The 22,079-nt window shown below is 40.7% G+C and overlaps 1 protein-coding gene across 1 annotated transcript in view; it reads left to right on the forward strand.

The window, feature by feature from the left end:
* Positions 1-22,079, forward strand: part of CLVS1 (clavesin 1) — a 164,409-nt gene that overhangs the window by 117,958 nt on the left and 24,372 nt on the right. The window contains exons 3-4 of the mRNA XM_035011221.1: positions 12,967-13,077; positions 17,925-18,160. Of these exons, the coding sequence (XP_034867112.1) occupies positions 12,967-13,077; positions 17,925-18,160 (347 nt within the window). The remainder of the gene's footprint in view (positions 1-12,966; positions 13,078-17,924; positions 18,161-22,079) is intronic.

The following is a 22,079-nucleotide window of genomic DNA, read 5'->3' on the forward strand; positions in this document are numbered from 1 at the left end:
TTCCTTCCTTCCTTCCTTCCTTCCTTCCTTCCTTCCTTCCTTCCTTCTTTCCTTCCTTCCTCTCTCCATCCTTCCCTCCTTCCCTTCCTTCCTTCTTTCCTTCCCTCCTTTCTTCTCTTATGTTTTTCTGTTTTAAAATAGAGACCATCTGTAAGCTTATTCTTAGAACATAGTGATGCTAAGCAAAATGTAGGGACTCCTGGTGGCAAATAAAGCATTGAAGGTTCTCAAATATAATCACATAGATTTTCTGTTAGCTCTTTCATATAAAGCTTTTGTATTGGCCTCTGCAGGACATCCAGCCTTCCCCTGATCTTCACCTTTGACTATCTGAGGTTTATTAGTTCTGCTTTGAGGAAGAACACAGAACCTAAACTCTGAATTCTGTGTCTTTCCCTGAAAGTATTGTCATTTCCCTGTCTCTCCCACTGAACCATAAACTGGCCGAAGACAAGGAGTGTGTCTCTTATATCCCTGCACCCCTGCATTTTGCTCATAAGAGGGGCCCAATAATTGTTTGTCGAACTATTGAACAGGATTGAATATGAAAGAGATTGTCAAGGAATATTGCTTAGGTTGCAGCCAGGGAAGGTTCTGAGCTTGATCTGCTGGTCCAGTTGGTTTGACAGAAGGCCAGCTTCGCTCACTATGGTTAGGAGAATTGCCAATCCATTCCAGGATCTGCAGATAATACTTTATCCTCTAGCCTGTCCTGATCCAAACCTGCATTAAAAAACCCAAGCCCTCCCTCACCTCAAGAGAAAACCAGGTCGGTACAGCCTCTCAGAAATCAGCAATGACTTCTAGGAGCACATATTGGAAAAAAATCCGTAGCCCAGCTGCTTTGCTAATAAGCACGTCTCTCCTCTCTCATGCTTGCTACTGATACATATAAAGCATTTGGTGTGTAACTGCTATGGCCTGAGCTCTCCATTTCCTTGCAAATAGGTGAATATGTGACTTTCACACTAATGACTACCACGTGGTATAATAAAAACCCATCAGCATGAAATATAGCATTTTTAGAAGGCTCTCTTGCATCAGTGAAACCCATTTATGCTGCTGAAAATGTTTTTATCTGTCCGCTTTGATGTGGGAAATGGGTGTCATTAGTAGGACATGCATAAACTGAATAGATAAAGGCAACTTCATGCATCTGTCTTGATCTTGCCTGCAGACCTACATACATGCAGTTATATGAATGAATGGATGCCATTTGCCAAGGTCCTGAAAACCACTCAGAGCAACTAAAGGGAAGGAGGCAGAAGGTCTGAGAGATAGCTCACGGGCTCATCCTTTCCTTTTTCTTCTTTGCATTTGGTTTTCAGAGGAATTTTAATAGATGGGGTAGTTCATAGATTTGTGAATTGAAGTGGTCCTGCTCTACTTTTCACATAAGGGCAGCAGAAGAGATGAGAAAAGTTGAGAGTTTGAGAGGGCAGTCCTTGTGCGCAAAAGCCCCCAGGCTTCGCAGGGCAATGTGATTTTGAGATCAGATGTGTTTTGAGCCCTATTATGAAGTATGTTCGCCTGCAGGCATTACAAATCTTAGAAAATGGCACTAGTAAGTGCTTCATTATCCAGCAGGAAACTCGGCCAACTGCCACCAGGAACATCTGTATCTGATTGTCAAAGAAAGAGAGAGGAAATAGTTTTGCCTCCATCATGTTGCTCCTAAATCCCAATCAAACACAAGAAGAGGCAGCCGAGTGATGCTTCAGGAGTGCCAGTGTGAAAATGAAGTGCAAATGAAGTGCCCATTAAAAAATAAAGTACATTCCTAGTCGATTGCAAGAATCACTGAACACTGTCCAAGACTCCCGAAGAAAATAAAGAAGAGCCCCTTAGAATGTCCTGCAATGTGTCTCATGCCTTGTAATTTACTTTGGCATTTTTTTGTTTAACATTTTATGTAAGGCAGAAAAGATCATCCTTAGAAATGCTTCTACTATACTTTAAAAATGGCTACTTCCACTTTGGAGGGTTTTGAAATATTCACAGTAATCACATTCTTTAATTTTTATTTTGAAATAATTGTAGATTCACATGCAGTTGTAAGAGATAATACAGAGAGATCCCGTAGAGTCTTTATTTAGTTTGCCCCACTGATAGTGTCTTGTGAAACTATACAGCAATATCACGACCAGGATATTGACATTGATACAGTCAAGATACAGAACATTTTCATCTCCACAAGGATTGCTCACGTTACCCCTTTATAGCCACACCCACTTCCCTCAACCCTCACCCACTCCTTTACCCCTGGTAACCACTAATCTGTTGTTTCTATAAACTTGTAATTTCAAGAATGTCATATAAATGGAATCATACAGTATGTAACCTTTCGGGATGGGCTTTTTTCACATAGCAAAAATTCTCCAGAGATTTATCCAGATTGTTGTGTATATCAGTAGTGTTCCATGGTAGGAATGTTCCAATTTGTTTAACTACTCACTCATGTCATTTCCAGTTTGGGGCTATTACAAATAAATCTATAAACATCCACGTGCCAGTTTTTTTGTGGACATAAGTTTTTATTTTTCTGGGATAAATGCTCTGCAATTGCTAGGTCATATGGTAGTTGTATATTTAGTGTTTCAGAAAACTGCCAAATGTTTTCCAGAATGACGGTACCATTGTACATTCCCACCAGCAACGTAGAAGTGATCTAGTTTCTCCACATCCTCACCAGCATTTGGTGTTTTCATTTTTTAAAAGACATTCTGGTAGGTTTATAGTGTGATATCTCATTGTGATTTTAATTTGCATTTCAATAATGATTAATGATAGGCAACTTCTTTTCATGTGCTTATTTGACATCTGTATATTTCTGTGGGTAAAATGTCCCTTCATGCCTTTTGTCCATATTTTAATTGGATTGATTGCCTTTTTAGTGCTGAGATTGAGCCTTATTATACATACTAGATAGTATTCCTTTGTGAGATAAGTGGTTTGCAAATATTTTGTCTCACTCTGTAGCTTCTCTTTTCAACTGTTTCACATGAACTTTTACAGAGCAAGAACTTTAAATTTTGACAATATCCTATTTATTATTATTTTCATGTTATGGATCATGCTTTTGGAGTCAAGTCTAAAAATTCTGTCTAGGGGCGCCTTGGTGGCTCTGTCATTAATCGTCTGCCTTCGACTCAGGTCATGGGATCGAGCCCCACATCAGGCTTCCTGCTTAGCGGGAGGCCTGCTTCTCCCTCCCCCACTCCTGCTGCTTGTGTTCCCTCTCCCGCTGTATCTCTCTCTGTCAAATAAATAAATAAAATCTTTAAAAAAAAATACTTAAAAAAATAAAAACTCTGTCTAGTCAGAGATCCTAAAGATTGTCTCCAACATTTTTTCTAAGACTGTATCATTTTCTGTTTTACATTTAAGTCCATGATGCATTTTCAGTTCATTTTTGCATGAGTTGTGTGGGTTAAGTCAGGTTCATTTGCAAATCCAGTGCTCCAACACTATTTGTTGAAAAGCTTTCTTCCTCCATTGAAATGTTTTTGTACTTTAGTCAAAAATCAGTTGGGCATATTTGTGTGGATCTATTTCTGAGTTCTCTATTCTGCTTCATTGATCCATGCATTCTTCCCTCCCCCAATATCACACAGTCTTGATTATCATAGCTATAATAAGCCTTGAGTTTGGTAGAATGATTTCTTCCACTTTATTCTTCTTTTCAAAATTGTTTTAACTGTGCTAGGGTCTATGCTTTTCCATATAAATTTTAGAATGTTTCTATTGATGTCTACAGAAAAAAATCTCTCTTGGCTTTTGATAGATACTGCAGATCTGTTTATCAATTTGAGGGGAATTGACATATTTAGTATGTTTTCTTTCAATTCACAGCATAATATGGCTCTGCATTTATTTAAATCTTTGACTTCTTTCATCAGCACTGTGTAGTTTTCAGCATACAAATCCCAGATATGTTTTGTTAGATTTATACTTAAGTATTTAATTTTTGGAGCAATTGTAAATAGTAATACATTTTTAAATTTTGGTGTCTTTCTGTTTATTGTTAGTACATAGAAATACAATTGATTCTTTGTATGTTTATTTTGTATCCTGCAATGTTAATGAACTCATTAGTTATAGGAGGGTTGGTTTTTGTGTTTTTTTAATAGATTTCTTGGGATTTTCTATGTAGATAATCATGTTATGTGCAGAGTCCTGTTTTTTCCAAGAGTTTTGATCATGAGTGGGTGTTGAATTTTGTCAAATTCTTTTTCTATATCACTTGATAGGATCATGAAATTTTTTCCTCTTTAGCCTGTTAAAACAATGGATTACTATTGTAAAGGCAACAGGGGTTTGTTTTAATCAGGTATGGTAAGACACACAGATATGGAAATGACTGTCATGAAAGGAGAAATTCATTCTATTCACAGATCCCTAGAAGCAAAGGCATGGCACACCATGATGGGAGGGGCACAAGAGGAAGCCCTGTGGTTAGTCAGGAGGCAGAGGGAGAGAGGAGAAAACTTGGGCAAGAGTCTTAATTGTGATTTTCATGGGAAGAAATGAGCAAGGCAGGGAAAAGAGTCTAAGCAGGTTTAGGATTTAGGCTAGTTTGAGTAATTTCAGTGGGCTCCTGGATGGAGGAGCTGTCCTTAGTTGGCTGGTACCTGACCCTGGAGGGGATTAGGGCAGATGAATAGTGGCCTTGAGTGTAAGAGTCTGATAAAGGAGGCAGTTGGGGGGTATGATCCTATCAAGTGATATAGAAAGCAATGGGGGGTGCTGGATTTGTTAGTTTGGATATGAAAGGAGTGCTTGTGGCTGAGTCATTTGCTCTAATCAGCCAAGAGGCAGTTCCTTCCTCATCAGGAAGTCCCCAGGTATCAAATACAGAAACTAGAAACATGGTTAATCATTCAATTAATTGATTTTTAAATACTGAACCAGGCTTGCACCCTGAGAATAAACCCCACTCGATCATAGTGATGTAGGAAAGATGTTAGGGTTTGAAGCCAACGGCCAAGAAAAAATTTTTGATGTCTTTGGTGCAAAAAGGTGGTTTTATTAAAGTACAGAGACAGGACCTGTGAGCAGAAAGAGCTGTACCAGGGTCATGAGGAGTGGCCCATTATATACTTCCAAGTTGGGAGGGGGTTAGGGATAGGGTAAGTCTAAGGAATTTGGAAGCAAGATTTCCAGGACCTTGAGGGGGGTAGCTATTGTTGGGAAAAGGTCATTTATTACTGCCTAATAAAACCTTAGTCATGAGACCTTTCAGATGTATATCAGTGGGTCATGTGCTTAGGGGATGATTGCCAACAAATATCTTGGGGGGTAGAGATAAAGGAAGTTTCCAAAGGAATTTTTATAAACTAAAGTGGACTTATAGGATCTTGGGGGTCAGGCTAAGATTGCCTCTTGCCCTTAGCAAAGTATTAACAATGAGGCAGCTGAGTTCCTAGAGAAATGTCACTCTGCCTGTTTCAAGGACTTGTCAATGGAAGGAAATTTAATTTTTCTTTTGCCTTTGTTCCCACATCAATAGTGTATAATTCTTTTTACATATTGTTGATTTCTGTTCACTAATATTTTGTTAGGGATTTTTTGCAACAATATTAATGAAGGATGTTGGTCAGCAATTTTATTTTTTGGTACTGTTTTTGTTTTGTTTTGGTATCAGGGTAAATACTAGCTTCATAAATGAATCAGAAAGTGTTTCCTTCTCTTCTGTTTTCTGGAAGAGGTTGTGTAGAATTGGAGCTAACTCTGAAAGTTTAGTAGACTGTCCCAGTGAAACTATCTGAGTCCAGTGATTTGGTTTGGGTAACTTTTAAAATTACAAATGGAATAATTTTCTCAATAGTGAAGAGCTATTCAAATTACCTATTTCATATTGGGTGAGTTGTGGTAGTTTGTGTTTTCTGAGGAATGGATCCATTTCTTCTCAGTTGTCACATATATGTGTGTATAATTGCGTGTGGTATTCCTCAGTTATCCTTTTGATGTCTGCAGAGTCTTTAGCAATATCTGTTCTTTTCCTGATCTTGGTATTTTGTGACATCTCGCCTTTTTTCTGTGTCAGTCTTGCTAAAAGTTTGTTTATTTTATTGACCTTTTCAAAGAGTCAGCTCTTTCTTTCATTGACTTTATTTTTTTCTATTTTCAATGCCATTGATTTCTGCTCTAAATCATTTCCTTTCTTCTCTTTGATTTGGCTTTAGTTTGCTCTTCTTCTACATTCTTAAGGTGGGGGCTTTAATTTATTGATTCAAGATTTTTCCTCTTTTTGTATATATGTGTTTAGTGCTATAAATTTTCTTGTCAGTGCTGCTTTAGCTGTGTTTCACAAATTTTGATACACTGTCTTTTCATTTCCCTTCAGTGCCATGCATTTTTAAAATTTCCCTTGAGACTTCTTCTTTGCCCCATCCATGAATTATTTAAACATGTGTACTTTAGTTTCCAAGAGTTTGGAAATTTTCCTGTTATCTTTCAGTAATTAATTTCCAGTTTGATTCCATACAGACAGAGAATATACTCTGTATGGTTTCACTTCTTTTAAGATTGTTGTGGTTTTTTATGTCCCAGGTACAGTCTGTCTTGATATATGTTCTATGGTCACTTAAAAAGTCAGCATATTCTGCTGCTAATGGATGGAATATTTTACACATACCAATTAGATCCTGTTTATTAATGGCATTATTGAGTTCTTTTATATGCTCACTGATTTTCTGTCTAAAAGTCTATCAGTTGTTGAAAGACAGATGTTGAATTTGCCAGTATTTGGGGATTTGTCTATTTCTTCTTTCAGTTATATCAGTTTTTACTTCCTATATGTTGCAGCCTATACAGCTATCTTTGAAGTTTCTTCAAAACACACACAGTATGTTTTCTAATTCACTTTGCCAATCCCTGTCTTTTAATTACTGTTTTCAGACCATTTAAATTTAAATGAATTATTGATTTGTTAGGGCTTAAGTCTACCATTTTATTTTCTCCTTTCTGTTTATTCTCTCTGTTTCACATTTCTATTTTCTCTTTTTTTCCTTCCACTGGGTTACTTGTACTTTTGTTAGCATCCTATTTTTATTTATCTATGATGTTATTGAGTATATCTCATTGTACAGCTTTTTTAGTGATTGCTCTAGGTATAGCATGATTCATTTCTAATATCATAGTCTTTTGATGTTGATATTTTATCAAGTGAAATATAAAAACTTTATTTCCCTTTATATCCTTTTTCCTCCCCAATTTATAATAAAGTTGTTTTATATATTTCCTCTACATACATTTTGAACCACATTAGACAGGAACATGATTTTTCCTTCAATTTAGAAAACTTGAGAGGAGAAGAAAAGCCTATCATATTTACCTATATTTTTGGTTGCTGTATATTTCTTCCTTCCCTCCTTCCTGATGACCCAAGGTTTTTTCATCATTTCCTTTCTGTTGAAGAGTACTTCTTTAAACTATTCTTTTAGGGTAGGTCTGCTGTCGACAAATTTGCTTGGTTTTCCTTCACCTGAGAATTTCTTGATTTCCTCCACATTCCTGAAGGATATTTTTGTTGGGTATAGAATTCTAGGTTTATGGTTCTTTGCATTCAACACCTGAAAAATATTGTGCAACTTCCATCCCGTCTCCATGGCTTCTAATGAGAAATCTACTGACATTTCATTTGTTTTTCTGCTATAGGCAAGATACTGTTTTTCTCTGGCTACCCTCAATATTCTGTCCTTAGTTTTTAAAAATATAGTTATGATGTGTCTTGGCATCAGTTTATTTGAATTTATACTGTTAGGTGTTTGCTTAGCTTCTTCAATCTGTAGGTTTATGTCTCTTGCTACATTTTGGAAGTTTTTAGTCATTCTTTCTTTGAGTTCTTTTCCAGCTTTGCCCTCTTACTCCTTTTTTTAGGACTCTGATGTCACAAATGGTATATCTTTTATTATAGGCCCGCAGGTCCCTAAGAGTCTGTTTTCTTTAAGCTCTGTTTTCTTTCTGTTGTTCAGATTGGGTAATTTTTATTGTTCTATCTTTCAGTTCACTGACTCTTTCCTCTGTCCCCTCCATTCTGCTGTTGAGCCCATCTGCTGAATTTTGACCACTTCTTCTGTTGGTTATTATGTTTTTCAGTTCAAAATTTCAAATTGTGGTTCTCCTTTATATTTTATACTTCTTTGCTAACACTTCTTATTTCTTTTCTGAGTTTTTCTATTTTTATTTTCATTTGTGTCAAGCATGTTCATAATTGTTTCTTGAAGTACTTTTTTATGATGGATAATTTAAAGTCTTTTTCAATTAATTCTAACATCTCTGTCATTTGGTGTAGGCCTCATTTTTCATTCAGTTTGAGATTTTTCTAGTTCTTGATATGAAGAGTGATTTTTTAATTTTAACTTGGACATTTCTGTATTATGATCTGAAGTTCTGGATCTTATGTAAACTTTAGTTTTAGTTGTTGTTGTTGTTGTTTTGGATACCACTCTGGCAGGAAAAGGGGGTATGCTGCCTCATTACTGCCAGGTGGAGGTGGACATCCAGGTTCCTCATTCGACCTCTGCTGACACCCAAAGAAGGGGACCTCCTCATTACTACTGGGCAGGGATAGGAGTTCTGGCTTCCCACATGGTCTCCATTGACACCATGGTGGCAGTGGTTTCATTACCACTTGGTGACAGTAAAAAGTCCTGATTGTCCACTTTTCTGAAAGCATCTCAGTGGGGAAGGGGAGGTTATCCTCATTACTGGCATACAGGGGACTGGATGCTACTTAGTAATAAAATCTGAATGCCGGCACAAATGAACATCTGGTGAGTGGCCACTGCATCATGATATCTCAAGGTTTTGGCAGCTCTGCAGTTCCTACAAGGTACATCTCTTTTGGTTAGTGACAATCAGGGCATTAACAGTTCTTTCCAGGGAGCTGACCCTGATTCTTTAATTAGCTGCAATTCTGAGCTCAACAGTGATTCCTTCTACCCAGGTACCTTGCACTACTCTGAAAGGATTTGGCCACATCCATAATGCTCTATGTCTCTAGTTTACCCTCTTATTCTCCACAATGAAGGTCCATCTGCAGTATTTATCCCACTGTTAGATTTATGTACAATAGAATTTCCTCCATCTCCTTCCCTTTCATAGTTGAGTTTATCCCCATCAACTGGCTTTTCCAGTTCCTTTAAAAATTATTTTCCCTATATGTTCAGACCTATTCCTTATTATTCCATCACTCTCTTGGTCACTGGCTCCTCCTCCACTTATCTCAAGTCAACATTATTCTACTTTTCACTCTCTGATATCAGATCCTTATCTTAATAACACTTAGATGCTTTCATAGCTCTTGCATATAGGAAACATGCACATGGATGAGAACAGCCTTACTCTGAATATTCAGAGAGCAAAGAGGCACTCCTGGACATGAGTGAGTGGAGCTCAGATTTGTAGGTCAATTGTTGAGCCAGTATTCCAGGTAGCAGGGATTTAGAAGGAGCACTCTTGAATGTGGAGTCAGAATGCCTTGAGGACTAATTTGGGAGATGTGCTTGCCTTCATAATTATGTGCTGAACTATAAAGGTACAAGGTATGCACTGATGTTTTAGTGAAGAATTAAAGACACTAAACAAATCATTACTCGATTGCTGTTGTCGGTGTCCCCATTACCCCATAAATGCTACATTTGTAGTATTTGATACTATACCATCAGCATCAAGCAGGCCATCAAGGAATAGTTATTAAGCCCAATTTTAAAAACATGATCCCATTTGGAAAGGAAAGAAGCAAATGAAAGGAAGGGAGAGGAAGGGAAGCAGGTAACAGAGCTTGGTTAACCTTAGTGCTGTCCACCTTCACTTTTGGTCTTTCCCCGACTAGGCACATGGCAGGATCCCACTTCCTGACCTGTCTGAGGTCAGGCACGTGATTGGTCTATATGATAGATGAAGCATGTCACTTTCTGGTGGCCTAACTTAAGAGTTAAGGTGTGATTCCTTTAGCTATGGCAAGCAGCACTGTTCCAGATGGGCGAGGCTACATCCCTGGCTGAGAGCAAATCAAGCATGGCTCCCTGCCAACCTAGCAAGGACATTCTATTCTGTGTGAGCAAGAAATAAATCTTTATAGTTTTAAGTGATAAAAAGCAGAGCTTGTGTATTATTATAATATAATGTAGCCTGTCCTGAATGATTGAAAATAGCAGGAGTATGTCTTTAGCAGTGGGAATATACATGATTTTTCTTTTTTCTTTCTTGCCTTTTTCTATTTTCTAGATTTTTAAAAACTTTTTACATCTATTTTTGACTTTTCTAGAATGGGTATTATTTTTGTCATAAGTGAATAACCTGGGGGACAAATTTTATGATTTGTATATGTTTATAATTTGAAGTGATGTTATCTTTTTACTGACAGATCATGAAATGTACAGAAATTAACACCTTGTTCTTGAGCCTAGGTTATGTTTTAGCACATACCCCTTAGTCACGAAGAACCCTGACAGTGTTACATTGTCATTGAATGTTGGCCTACCATCTTGAGATGGGTCTGCTCAAGGCCCTATGAAATGCACCTCCACGAGGGTAGTGAACCCCTTGGGGTCTTAGGAGACATTTCCCCTTTATATGTGGTTTGCTTCCCCTGTATCTGTCATTTGCTAATGAGACCAGGCAACACCACCAACAATGATAGGCATTGCTTATAAGAGGGTTGTGTTTGCTAATTTTTCCTTCCCTCATCTTTCCCTTGTACCGCACACACACACATACACACACACACACTATTATTAATAACGTGGGCAGGCTCATTTGAGAATACCAGAACATTTCCATGTTGTCTTTATCAGACAAGAGGGCCTTTCACTTGAATTTTTTAGCGAGACCTGAAGAAAAGTGATCTTGTTTCTACTCTGGCCCAAACCCAGACCTCTGAAGCACAGGATTTTACGTGCGTGTATCTGCACATAGTTGCAGGGGGACCTGGATGAGATCAATAAAATCCCATGCCTTCAGGCTGGCAGACTTGAAACCAGGGCCAACCTGGAGAGAACTGACTGGGTCTCAGCCTTGTGTTTTTTCTTTCAATCTCCTCTGACACAAAGAGAAAACAGTTTTGATGTCTTTGATGATTGAGTTTCCATAGACTAAGAGTTTCTAGACATTTTTAAAAGGCTAATATTTTCTTTGAGATTTTGCCTACTGCCTCTAGAGTATTATTTACAGAGTTTTCTTCCACTTTACTAACCTAAAAATGTATAACAAACAGGCTCTCAATAGAAATAAAACCCCTCTTATTGGACCTATTAGAAAAAGATAGTAAAGCCCTAGTTTTATAGATAAACCCTTTGTAGTATAGTATATAACCCTTTATAGTATAGTTCAAAGGGACCAAAAAGAGCGAGGTTAGTGTTTAGCACTTACGCTAAGGAAAAACTTTGGGGAATGATCTTTTTTTTTTTTTTTTAAGGCACAAAAGAATTTTTAGATCCCAAACTACCTAAAAGAGAAAAGACAGCCTTATTAAAAACTTTTACATATTTAAAATCAGATTTGGAATAGTGAGAGATTATGACATATGTACAAATTAGTATAAAAAGCCTCTCTACCCTTGCCTGGTGGTTTCATTAAATTTTTTAAAATAAAATAAAATAAAATATACCCTCCAAAACCAAGACTTTTAATCAAATCATCTGGTTTATCTTCAAAATATGCGATTCCTTTGTATTCTGTAAAATGTTTAGGTAGAAGCAAAAATAATTTTTAAGTTTTTTTAAAATGTCGACCCTTATGTACACAGTTCAGGTACTTATATTGGGAGCTAGGTCTCGGTGTGCAAGATGCCCAGGGATCCTGTAAACTCGCAGGGCTCTGAAGAAAAGTTAATAACCCTCTTGCCTTGTTACTAAAAGGACCGAGGCAAGGCATTTCATACACCCTCAGGGATCAGCCTGCTGCCTGAACTGTTAGCTCGGGCAGCTAGGCTCCTTCTGCTTTCATCTCTTCTTGCTTACATTTTACAAAGATGTTTGTTGCGATGAAATTGATTGGCAGCACACTTGGCAATTCAAATTGAATGAGTTGTTCCTCCTTTTTAAATTCCACTAACCAAGATGAGTGCAATGCAATCTGTGGGGGCCCTACCTCAAGAACTCAGGTCCTGGGGCTGTGGGACTAGCTCGGACTTCATGGTCAAGGGCCCTTATTTTGTGGATCTAATTAGCGTGGAGAACTGCTTTTCAGTTTGTCTAAAAGATAAGCTTGCGCCCTGATCTGGATTCTAAAATTGGAAGCATTTGAAAGATGCTCTCATTTCCTGATATGTACAAAATATATTGACCTGCAGAAGAGGAGGCCCATATTCCCTCAGTTAAGGGGACCAGCTAGCCCATCCATCAACAAATATCTCTTCCCTGGGTCTTACTGTGTGGGTCCCAGGATGAAAGAAAGATCTAGCCCTTTGTGGAAACGTTGCCAGCAAATGCTGTCAGACGTTGGTGGATTCCAGAGGGCTCCAGCTCTTCAGATCATTTGAAATCATTTTCCAGTCCCTTCCTATGCCCAGAAAGTTCAGCTGCTGTCGCGATAACACTAGCAGAGAGGATTGTAGCTGGAAGGCGGAGAGTGAGGGAGAAGAGGGAGTGTGTGCTCAGGGCTTGGGGGACCTGAAGCTTTGGCTGCCTGACACATGGGAGAATTTGGACTCCCTGATTATCTGGGTCACACACACTCCTGTGCCACATCAGAGGTCATACCATTGTGACTTGGGAAGACAGAGCCGGCAACTATGCACGATTTTTAAGTTATGGAGTCAAAGGAGAGGAAAGAAGCAAGGGGGATAGAGGAAACGGTAGCAGCTAGGAAAGATGTGTGCTTGCTTGCTTTCTTCCTTACCATTAGCTTGTGCTTCCGTCAGAGAGAAGAAATTGGTTGTTCCCAAGGTTGCAGTCCTATGGGCCCAGTCTAGTCTGGAATGTGTGCTAATTGGTGTGCATTTCTCTCTTTCCACCCCAGGACAGCTTTCCTGCCCGCTTCGGAGGAGTCCATTTTGTCAACCAACCCTGGTACATTCACGCCCTGTACACGCTCATCAAGCCATTCCTTAAAGACAAGACCAGGAAACGGGTAATGAAAACAAACACCCAATGGGGGGATGCCAAGGGGCTATTGCTGGACCCTCCTCTCCATCTCTGTCTCCCCTCTCCATCTCTGTCTCCCCTCACTCTCTTTCTCTCTCCCTCTCTCCTTATTTTGCACTGTGGGTTTTCTGCTTTTCTGCACTCCCTGAGCATTTGAGCCCAGCTGGAGTTTGCAAATGGCCTGGATTTAATCAATAATTTAGTAGAACTGGGTTATTTTCAGAGTCCCAGTGACAAACCAAAGGAAACTTTGAAGGCATGCAAATACCAGATGCCCATTTTACTGTAAATGCTCGAGGGAGCTATGGGGTCAAGCAGCTTTCCGTTCACGGCATATTTTAATAGCTAGCGTTTTGTCCTGCAAATGTATTATCGTGATGAAGAACGTTTACCATTTGTTTTTCTTCCCTACGGCTCTTGGGTCATCGCTGCCAGCTCCATCACCTTTGAGGCTGGGAAAGCATTCTTCACGGGAAATAATAATGCTCTTAGGAAGAAGGCTTTTAAAGTCTTAATTGCATCAGCTGATGACATTTGGGAGGCCAGCACCTTCCATCAGAGCCGGGGTTTGTCATGGCATTCTGATTAGCCGAGAGACTGAACATTGTTCCACCACTCACTGTGAATCTCAGTTTCCTCATTTAGAAAGACGGGGAGACCAACACCCAGATCATGGAGCTGTTGGGTAATTTAAAGAGGCAGCATATGAAAAGCCGGTCATGTAACGCCAATCACGTGGTAGCGACTCAGTGACTCTCATTCTCTTTACCATTTAGCTTCCTTTCTTTCAAACTTCCTGATTTCACTTACTTCAGGTGCACTACCTCTCAAGGGAATCTGACCAGGGTCATTCTTTTTTTTTTTTCTCCTCTAATATATTTGTTTATTTATTATTTTATTTGTCAGAGAAAGAGACAGAGCACAAGCAGGGGGAGCGACAGGGAGAGGGAGGGAGAAGCAGACTCCCCGCTGAGCAGGGAGCCCAATGCAGGACTCAATCCCAGGACCCCGGGATCATGACCCAAGCCGAAGGCAGACGTTTAACCGCCTGAGCCACCCAGGCCATCCCTGACCAGGGTCATTCTTTTTTTTTTTTTAATATTTTATTTATTTATTTGACAGAGAGAGACACAATGAGACAGGGGACACAAGCAGGGGGAGTCGGGGAGGGAGAAGCAGGCTCTCTGCTGAGCAGGGAGCCTGAGGTGGGGCTCGATCCCAGGACCCCGGGATCATGACCTGAGCCGAAGGCTTAACGACGAGCCAGCCAGGCGCCCCCTGACCACGGTCATTCTTAACAGCACCTTGCATATGCCCCTATACCCAGGGGACCTCATGCTGGGGAAGAGTCTGAGTATGCAGGGGGGGAATGATGATATGAGGGCCCTCCGTCTGCGTACACAGTGTTCCTAACTCCTAAATCTCAGATGCTTCCAGATCCTTAGGAAACATTGCAGCAGGGTATGGGAGGGGTAATTCTCCTGTCCCCAAGCAAGGGTGGAACTAAGAACTAGAACTCACCAGCCTAAGAAGGCAGAGACATTTGGAAGCATTTTGCAATGTCGAAGGCTCAGGACAGTGCTAAGGACAAAGAAGTGTCTAGACTGTTCCCAGTATGGATTCAGGCTTCCCAGTGGCTGCATCTTCTACTCAGAAAGGAGCTAGTGGAATTCCTCCTACAAAGCAGTTTATACATGCTGCTGTGCCATAGAAGGGAGTTTCTGGAGCTCTGGGCACGGAATAGAATCTGACAGGTGAAGAGTCCAGCCTCCTATCTGCTGAGTTCTTCCATCCCACAGAGTCCCAGGAAACAGGGCCAGTTTCCACAGCACTGCTTATCCTTTAAGAACTGGAGATATTGGCTGTTGGTGGGAATGCAAGCTGGCATAGCCGCTCTGGAAAACAGTATGGAGCTTCCTCAAAAAGTTAAGACTAGAGCTACCCTAGTCCCAGCAATTTCACTACTAAGTATTTATCCGAAGGCTACAAAAATACTGATTCGAAGAGACACGTGCACCCTAATGTTTATAGCAGCATTATTAACAATAGCTAAATTATGGAAAGAGCCTGAATGTCCATTGACTGATGAATGGATAAAGAAGATATGGTATACCTCTAGTATCTCGAGTATCATTCGGCCATGAAAAAGAATGAAATCTTGCCATTTGCAATGACGAAGATGGAGCTAGAGGGTATTATGCTAAGCTAAATAAGTCAGTCAGAGAAAGACAAATACCGTATGATTTCACTCATATGTAGAATTTAAGAAACAAAACAAATGAACATAGGGGAAGAAAAGAGAGAGGCAAACCATAAAACAGACTCTTAACTATACAGAACAAACAGGGTTGCAGGAGGGGAAGTGCCTGGAGGGATGGGCCGAATGGGTGATGGGGATTAAGGAGGGCCCAAATGGGTGTTGGGATGAGCAGTGGGTGTTATATGTAAGTGATGAATCCTAAATTCTACTCCTGAAACCAATATTGCACTATATGTTAACTAATTGGAACTTAAATAAAAACTTGAAACAGAAAAAGTGAGTATCACAAATAAAATTGATAGTACAAAAAATGAAAAAAAAGAACTGGAGGTATTGGGTGGGTAGGTACAAATGTTTGCTCTAAATACCAGGGCTAATATTTATCTCTAGCTTGTCCATGCTTCAAACACTATAGTTCCTCCTAAGAGGTGTTTTGCAAAGGCCAGAACACATGAATTTCTTCAAAAGCAATAATTCTTATTAAAATTGAGATCCAATGTCAGAAAATTTACATAGTTTTCTGAAGTGCTACAGTATTCTTCTGAGGAATGTTAGCACTTAGCTTCTTGTTCCTTTCCTTTTTAAATGATGCCATTACGTCATAAGTTAAAATCAATACAACGTTATGTTGAGTGAAATAAGTCAAAAAGAGAAAGACATGTATCATATGATCTCACTGATATGAGGAATTCTTAATCGCAGGAAACAAACTGAGTGTTGTTGGAGTGGGGGGTGGGGTGGGAGGGATGGGGGGACTGGGTGATAGACACTGGGGAGGGTATGTGCTCTGGTAAGCGCTGTGAATTGTGCAAGACTGTTGAATCTCAGATCTGTACCTCTGAAACAAATAATGCAATATATGTTAAGAAGAAAAAAAGAAGAAGAAGAAGGTAGCGGGAGGGGAAGAATGAAGCGGGGGAAATCGGAGGGGTGGACGAACCATGAGAGACGATGGACTCTGAAAAACAAACTGAGGGTTCTAGAGGGGAGGGGGGTGGGAGGCTGGGTTAGCCTGGTGGTGGGTATTGAAGAGGGCACGTTCTGCATGGAGCACTGGGTGTTGTGCACAAACAATGAATCATGGAACACTTCATCTAGAACTAATGATGTAATGTATGGGGATTAACATAAGAATAAAAAAAAAAGAAAAAAAATCAATACAACGGAACAATGTAGCAAGCATATGCCTCTATTACGTAGTATATTATAATATAGTCTATAGTATATAACATAATTGATAATAATTTTATGGTATATTATACTATATTTAAGTATTTTATTTTATTTTTATTTTTTAAAGATTTTATTTATTTATTTGAGAGCAAGAGCAAGCACGAGTGGCGGGGGAGGGGCAAAGAGGGAGAAGCAGGCTTACTGCTGAGCAGGGAGCCTGATGCGGGGCTCGATCCCAGGACCCTGGAACCATGACCTGAGCCGAAGGCAGATGCTTAACCAATTGAGCCACTCAGGCGCCCCTATTTTTAAGTATTTTAAAAGTCACATTTCCATTGCATAATGGTAACTGTGGTGTGTGTACACCTGTGTGTGTATTATCAGTGGTCCCACACTTGGATATAACTGATGTGTGTTGAGCTTGCAACCCGAAGTGTGAGAACTGATATCATTCTACAGATGGACTTTAAATAGACTTTCAGAAGTCAATTCCTAAACTGTAGGAAATGGTCATTCTTGACTTACGGCTTAGCCACTTTGTGGATTTGTCTGAAAATAATTGAAATTTGGGGATGTTTTCTCCCCTGTTTGGCCAGTTTCCATCACCATTCATTACATGTTTAGATGATGCAAATTTATTTGGGTGTTAGCCCTCAGTCCCGACATAAATGGAAGATGGCTGTAAAAATATCCATAAGTTCTCAGGCCACAGTTTTCAGTTCCACTGACTAATGGATGAAGTTTTTACCTTGTGCCCACATCACCCTGGGATCTGGGAATATATTAAAAGAGTAAGAAAACACCATCCCTTTTCCTGAGTATTCTTCTCTTCCTGTGGGCAAGCAAGACATAAATGAACAAATCAGAAAAAATGGAAATCAGCAAATAATAGTTAATTGGGGGCATCAGGGAGGAGAACCAGAGTGCGCAGGTGTCTCTGGGACAGACTGAGGAAGAGGCTACCGCTTGGCAAAGGCTTGAAAAGGATGGTGGGATGGAGAGGGTACAGAGGGCAGAAAGCCCTTGAGGGGGCAGGAGGAACAGAACAATGTGGGGATGCACGGGAAGCATGATTGGGGGTTTGCATGGTCTGCATTGCTACCCTTTTTAACAGCAGGGATAGTTAAGAGATTACTGTATGTGTAAATTTGGGCCACGGCCAAATAATACCCAATTTGTTCATAAACTTCATTTTTTAAGGACTATGAATTCATCCCCTTTTCTGAGCAATAAATTAACATTTTATGAAGATTATGCTGCAGACACAAAATTGAATGCCTCTTTAAACACCATGATCACCAGCAGCGCATCCAATTTGTCATTGCTAAATTGTGTATTAAGCTAAATAGTTGCTCATATGTTTTGGATTTTTTGTTGATAATTATTTTTTTCCTTTCCAGATTTTCCTGCATGGAAACAACTTAAACAGCCTTCACCAGCTAATCCACCCCGAATTTTTGCCCTCTGAATTTGGAGGAACCCTTCCTCCTTATGACATGGGAACTTGGGCCCGGACGTTACTTGGTCCAGACTACAGTGATGAAAATGACTATACTCACACTTCCTACAATGCAATGCACGTGAAACACACATCCTCCAATCTGGAGAGAGAATGCTCCCCCAAGCCGATGAAGAGGTAAGACCTGCATTATCAGAGCCTCCCAGTCAGAGGTGAATAAGCATTTTTGATTTGGGCCTATTGCGGGTTAAGTAATTGAAGACCTTTATGGGCACAGAACTTGAATAAAATAAAATGCAATACATTCTCAGCTGATTTCACTAGAATTGAAAGCAAATGGGGCTTGGCTGGCCCAGAAATCGAGTTGTCCTTGTTGTATTAAGGAAACAGTTAAAGGCTGGACCTTGCTCACGTCACAATTACAGTGCACGTCTCTAGGGAGCCTGAGTTAACACACAGAGAATGAAATGTTGGGCCTTTGAGATGGCCTGGATTGAAAAAGCAACCTGCCAGAAAGCATTCCTATCATCCATGCATTTAGAACCATTTATTGAGCATTTAATTGCCTATAGACACTGATGGGCACTGGGAACACGCATATGAATAAGACATCAAAAGAACAGAGAAGCGTGGCCCAGGAAAATCTGTCCAGTAAGACTTTTGTCAACTTGTTTATAAAGCGGGTGACACTGGAGCTAGGCTCTGAAGGATGAAAATCAGCAACCCAGGCTTAAAAAGGAGGAGAAGGCATTCTAGGCAGAGGGGATAGACGGAGGCATGGAGGCATGGAGGCATCAGAGGGATGGGATATTCTGGTGTGGCCAACAGGTGCATGAGGGGTGTGGGTGGGAGTGGACGTGGAATGAAGTTCTAAAGATTGTTGCATCTGGGTGGTGAAGTGTATTGTATACTGGATTTAATAGAGTGCCATGAAAGAGGGATTTTTAAAATCGACGTACAAATAATAGATGAGTGCTTTCTCATTGCAAAAATTAAAACCTTATTTTTAAGGCTATAATTCCCCAATTCCTCCCAAAGGTAACCACTGTTATGAGACTAAGGTGGACTCTTCTATTCCATTTTCCATATATTACATGCATCTATCCACACCCACAGAAAATATCGAATATTGTATATTAGTTTGCTAGGGCTACTGCAACCATGTATCACAGACTGGGCGGTTTAGACAACAGAAATGTGTTTTCTCACAATTCTGGAGGCCAGAAGTCCAAGATCAAGGTGTTGGCAGGGTTGGTATCTTATGAGACCTCTCTCCTTGGCTTGTAGATGCCTGCCTTCTCCCTGTGTCCTCACATAGACTTCCCTCTGTGTGTCTGTGTCCTAATCCCTTTCTACAATACCAGTCATGTTGGATTAGGACTTACCCTAAAGACTCTTTTACCCTAATTACCTCTTTTGAAGTCTCTATCTTCAAATAGAGTCACCTTCGGAGGTACTGGGGGTTGGGGCTTCAACATATGAATTGGGGGGGGGGCAGGGCACAGTTTATCCCAGTAACATATTATTATGTACATCCTTCTATGCCAGTGAATCTAGACACATCTCATGCTTTTAATGCTGCATGGTATTCCAGTAGATGAATATGTCACAGTTTAGCCGTTTCTCTCTTGATGGGTATTTAGCTTATTTCTGAGGTCTTTCTCTATTTCGAATGAAAAGACTCGGTGTAAGTCCTTGATATGCCTCCTTTGTTCTCACAGGAAGTTCCTCAGGTAAACTTGGAGCTTGTAGTCTCTGTGTCAGAGAGTCTGTGCATTTTAAATTTAGCCCACACTGCCAAGTGGCCCTCCAGAATGACCGTTCGGATGGATACTCCCACCAGCATGTGTGAGAATGTCTTCCCCAGACTCTTGAAAAGTACTTGATATTATCAAGTCCTGATGGCAGGACCGTTCTATGTCATTTTTGTTTTCTCCTCACCAGACATAGTTGAGCAGAGAAATGAGTTCTGGGTTTTATGAGGGTCATGGAATTCGCAGGGAAATGCAGACTCAAAGCCATCAGAAGGTGGATGAGGGCCGTAGCTAATACTGAAACAATGAAGATTGCTATACTGTAGAGGTATTTGGGGAAGGAAGAGTGTCACTGTTAGAGTCTCCTATGGATAACTGGGCTTACACTGATGTCCTGAAGCAAGAGAGTGTCCAGGAGGAGGATCTCCACATTTCCTGCTTAGTTGGGAATATCGCGTTCACATGTCTGGTAAAGCCTCTCTGCTGAGACTGGAGCAACCTGGAAATTCATTTATTCCCCAGGTTAACAGCCGACATTCTCTGGGAAGTGTTGGTCACAGGGTTGAGAGCCTGGCTTTGTATCTCTACAGTAAAGGCCTGACGATCGTCCCACCCAGGTTCTGACCTGCTCTCAGTCCAGGCTCCAGCACAGTAAAGATAATGTAACAACTCACATTACTGACACTGCTCTGAGCCCACACCCGCATTAACTCTCTAAATCCTCACCGTAACTGTATGAGAAAGGTTTGATGATTATTCCTAGTTCGCAAGTGAGGAAACTGAGACACAGAGAGGTTAAGCAACTGCTCAAGGTCACACAGCTAGTAAATGGCCAAGCTGGGATTCAGAGTTGGGCAGCCTGGCTCCACACCCTGCATTCCTGTCCTCTATAAGATATAGCACACTGTCTGCTTTTCCTCATACTTTCTAGCCTCACCTCTAGTGCCAGTCTTCTCTCTCCAATCCCTCCACAGGCAGGAACAATGACCCTTCCTGTGCTTTGTCCCTACCTTATCTCTAGAGACTTAGATAAAGTCATCATACCCTCATATTTGTTGGAATGTCCAAAGTCCAGTGGCATAAAGTAGGAATTTGCCACTTTTTCTCCAGATGATCAGTTACAGACTTACATCTCTTTTGGGTGACTAGACATGTCCTGACTCCAAGTTCTGCCTCTGAGTTGACATTGAGGATCAGAGGAGGTGATAGCCTCCATTATGAGATGGTGAGTTCTGGAGGCTAAAGTCTTCGAATAACATTTATTTGCTTTACACCCTCCTCAAGAATCAAACTCAATGTCCGACACACAGTAGACACACAACAGACACCCTATACATGCTTGCTGCATATGAATGAATTAATGTTGAATGAGCTGCTACCTACAAAACCCACCCTTGGTACAGTTGTCCAATTACTCAGAGCTGATTTCTCCTGGCTTTCATGGATCCTGACTTATAGGATCTTACAGCCTACTAAGGAAGATAAGATTTTCCCACAAATAACTCTAATATAGTGCAGAATGAAAGAGGTACTATAAAGGAGGTGTAAGAAGCTGCTGCAATGTTCTAAGGAAACATTCACTAATGTCAACCAGGAAGACTCTTAGAGAAGTCTTCTTGGACAAAGGCAGGTTTTGGAAAAGGTAAGATATTGAAGTCAAAATCCAAGACTATGCCAGAGAAACTAGTAATTGTGTACCTCTCATTACCTTACCAAGGCCATCAAGGTATCCTGCTCATTCTTGCTTTCATTGGCGGTGGCGTCCTTGGGCCTTGCTTGAGGATTTTACTTTTATTTTAGCGGGGGAGGGGCAGAGGGAGAGAGAAACTCAAGCAGATTCTGTGCTCCGTGCGGAGCCCGATGCAGGGCTCGATCTCACGACCCTGAGATCGTGACCTGAGCCAAAACCAAGAGTGGGCCGCTTAACTGAGTGTGCCACCCAGGTGCACCCCATTTCTTGGGGATTTTAGGCAGCAGCAGGATGGGCCATGAGGAGATTGGTACCAGCAGTGATGCAGCAAGGAGGGACCACCCCAGCTGTGGGACTGTGCCTGTTGTCAGGTGCTTCACTGATGGACGTCTGTGGTGACTGAGAAAATTACAGGGACAGAACAGCCACCATTCATAGCATCTCTGAGCCTTCAGAACCCATAGGGACATGGGGAAATGGAAAACAGAATTGGAGATCTTAAAGGTCATCTCTTCCAGCTTCCCACCTGATGTGGTGCCTGTCCTCCAGCCCAGGCTGTCAGCTAGCCTTAGTGTGCATTGTCCAGAAATGGGCAGGCAGCTAACAGGGCAGTGTGTGCCCTGGAGCATGGCTTCAGGAAGTACCTCCTTGG

The sequence above is a fragment of the Mirounga leonina genome, unplaced genomic scaffold (genome assembly GCF_011800145.1).
Source record: "Mirounga leonina isolate KUSES-001 unplaced genomic scaffold, KU_Mleo_1.0 Mir_165, whole genome shotgun sequence".
NCBI lineage: Eukaryota > Metazoa > Chordata > Mammalia > Carnivora > Phocidae > Mirounga > Mirounga leonina.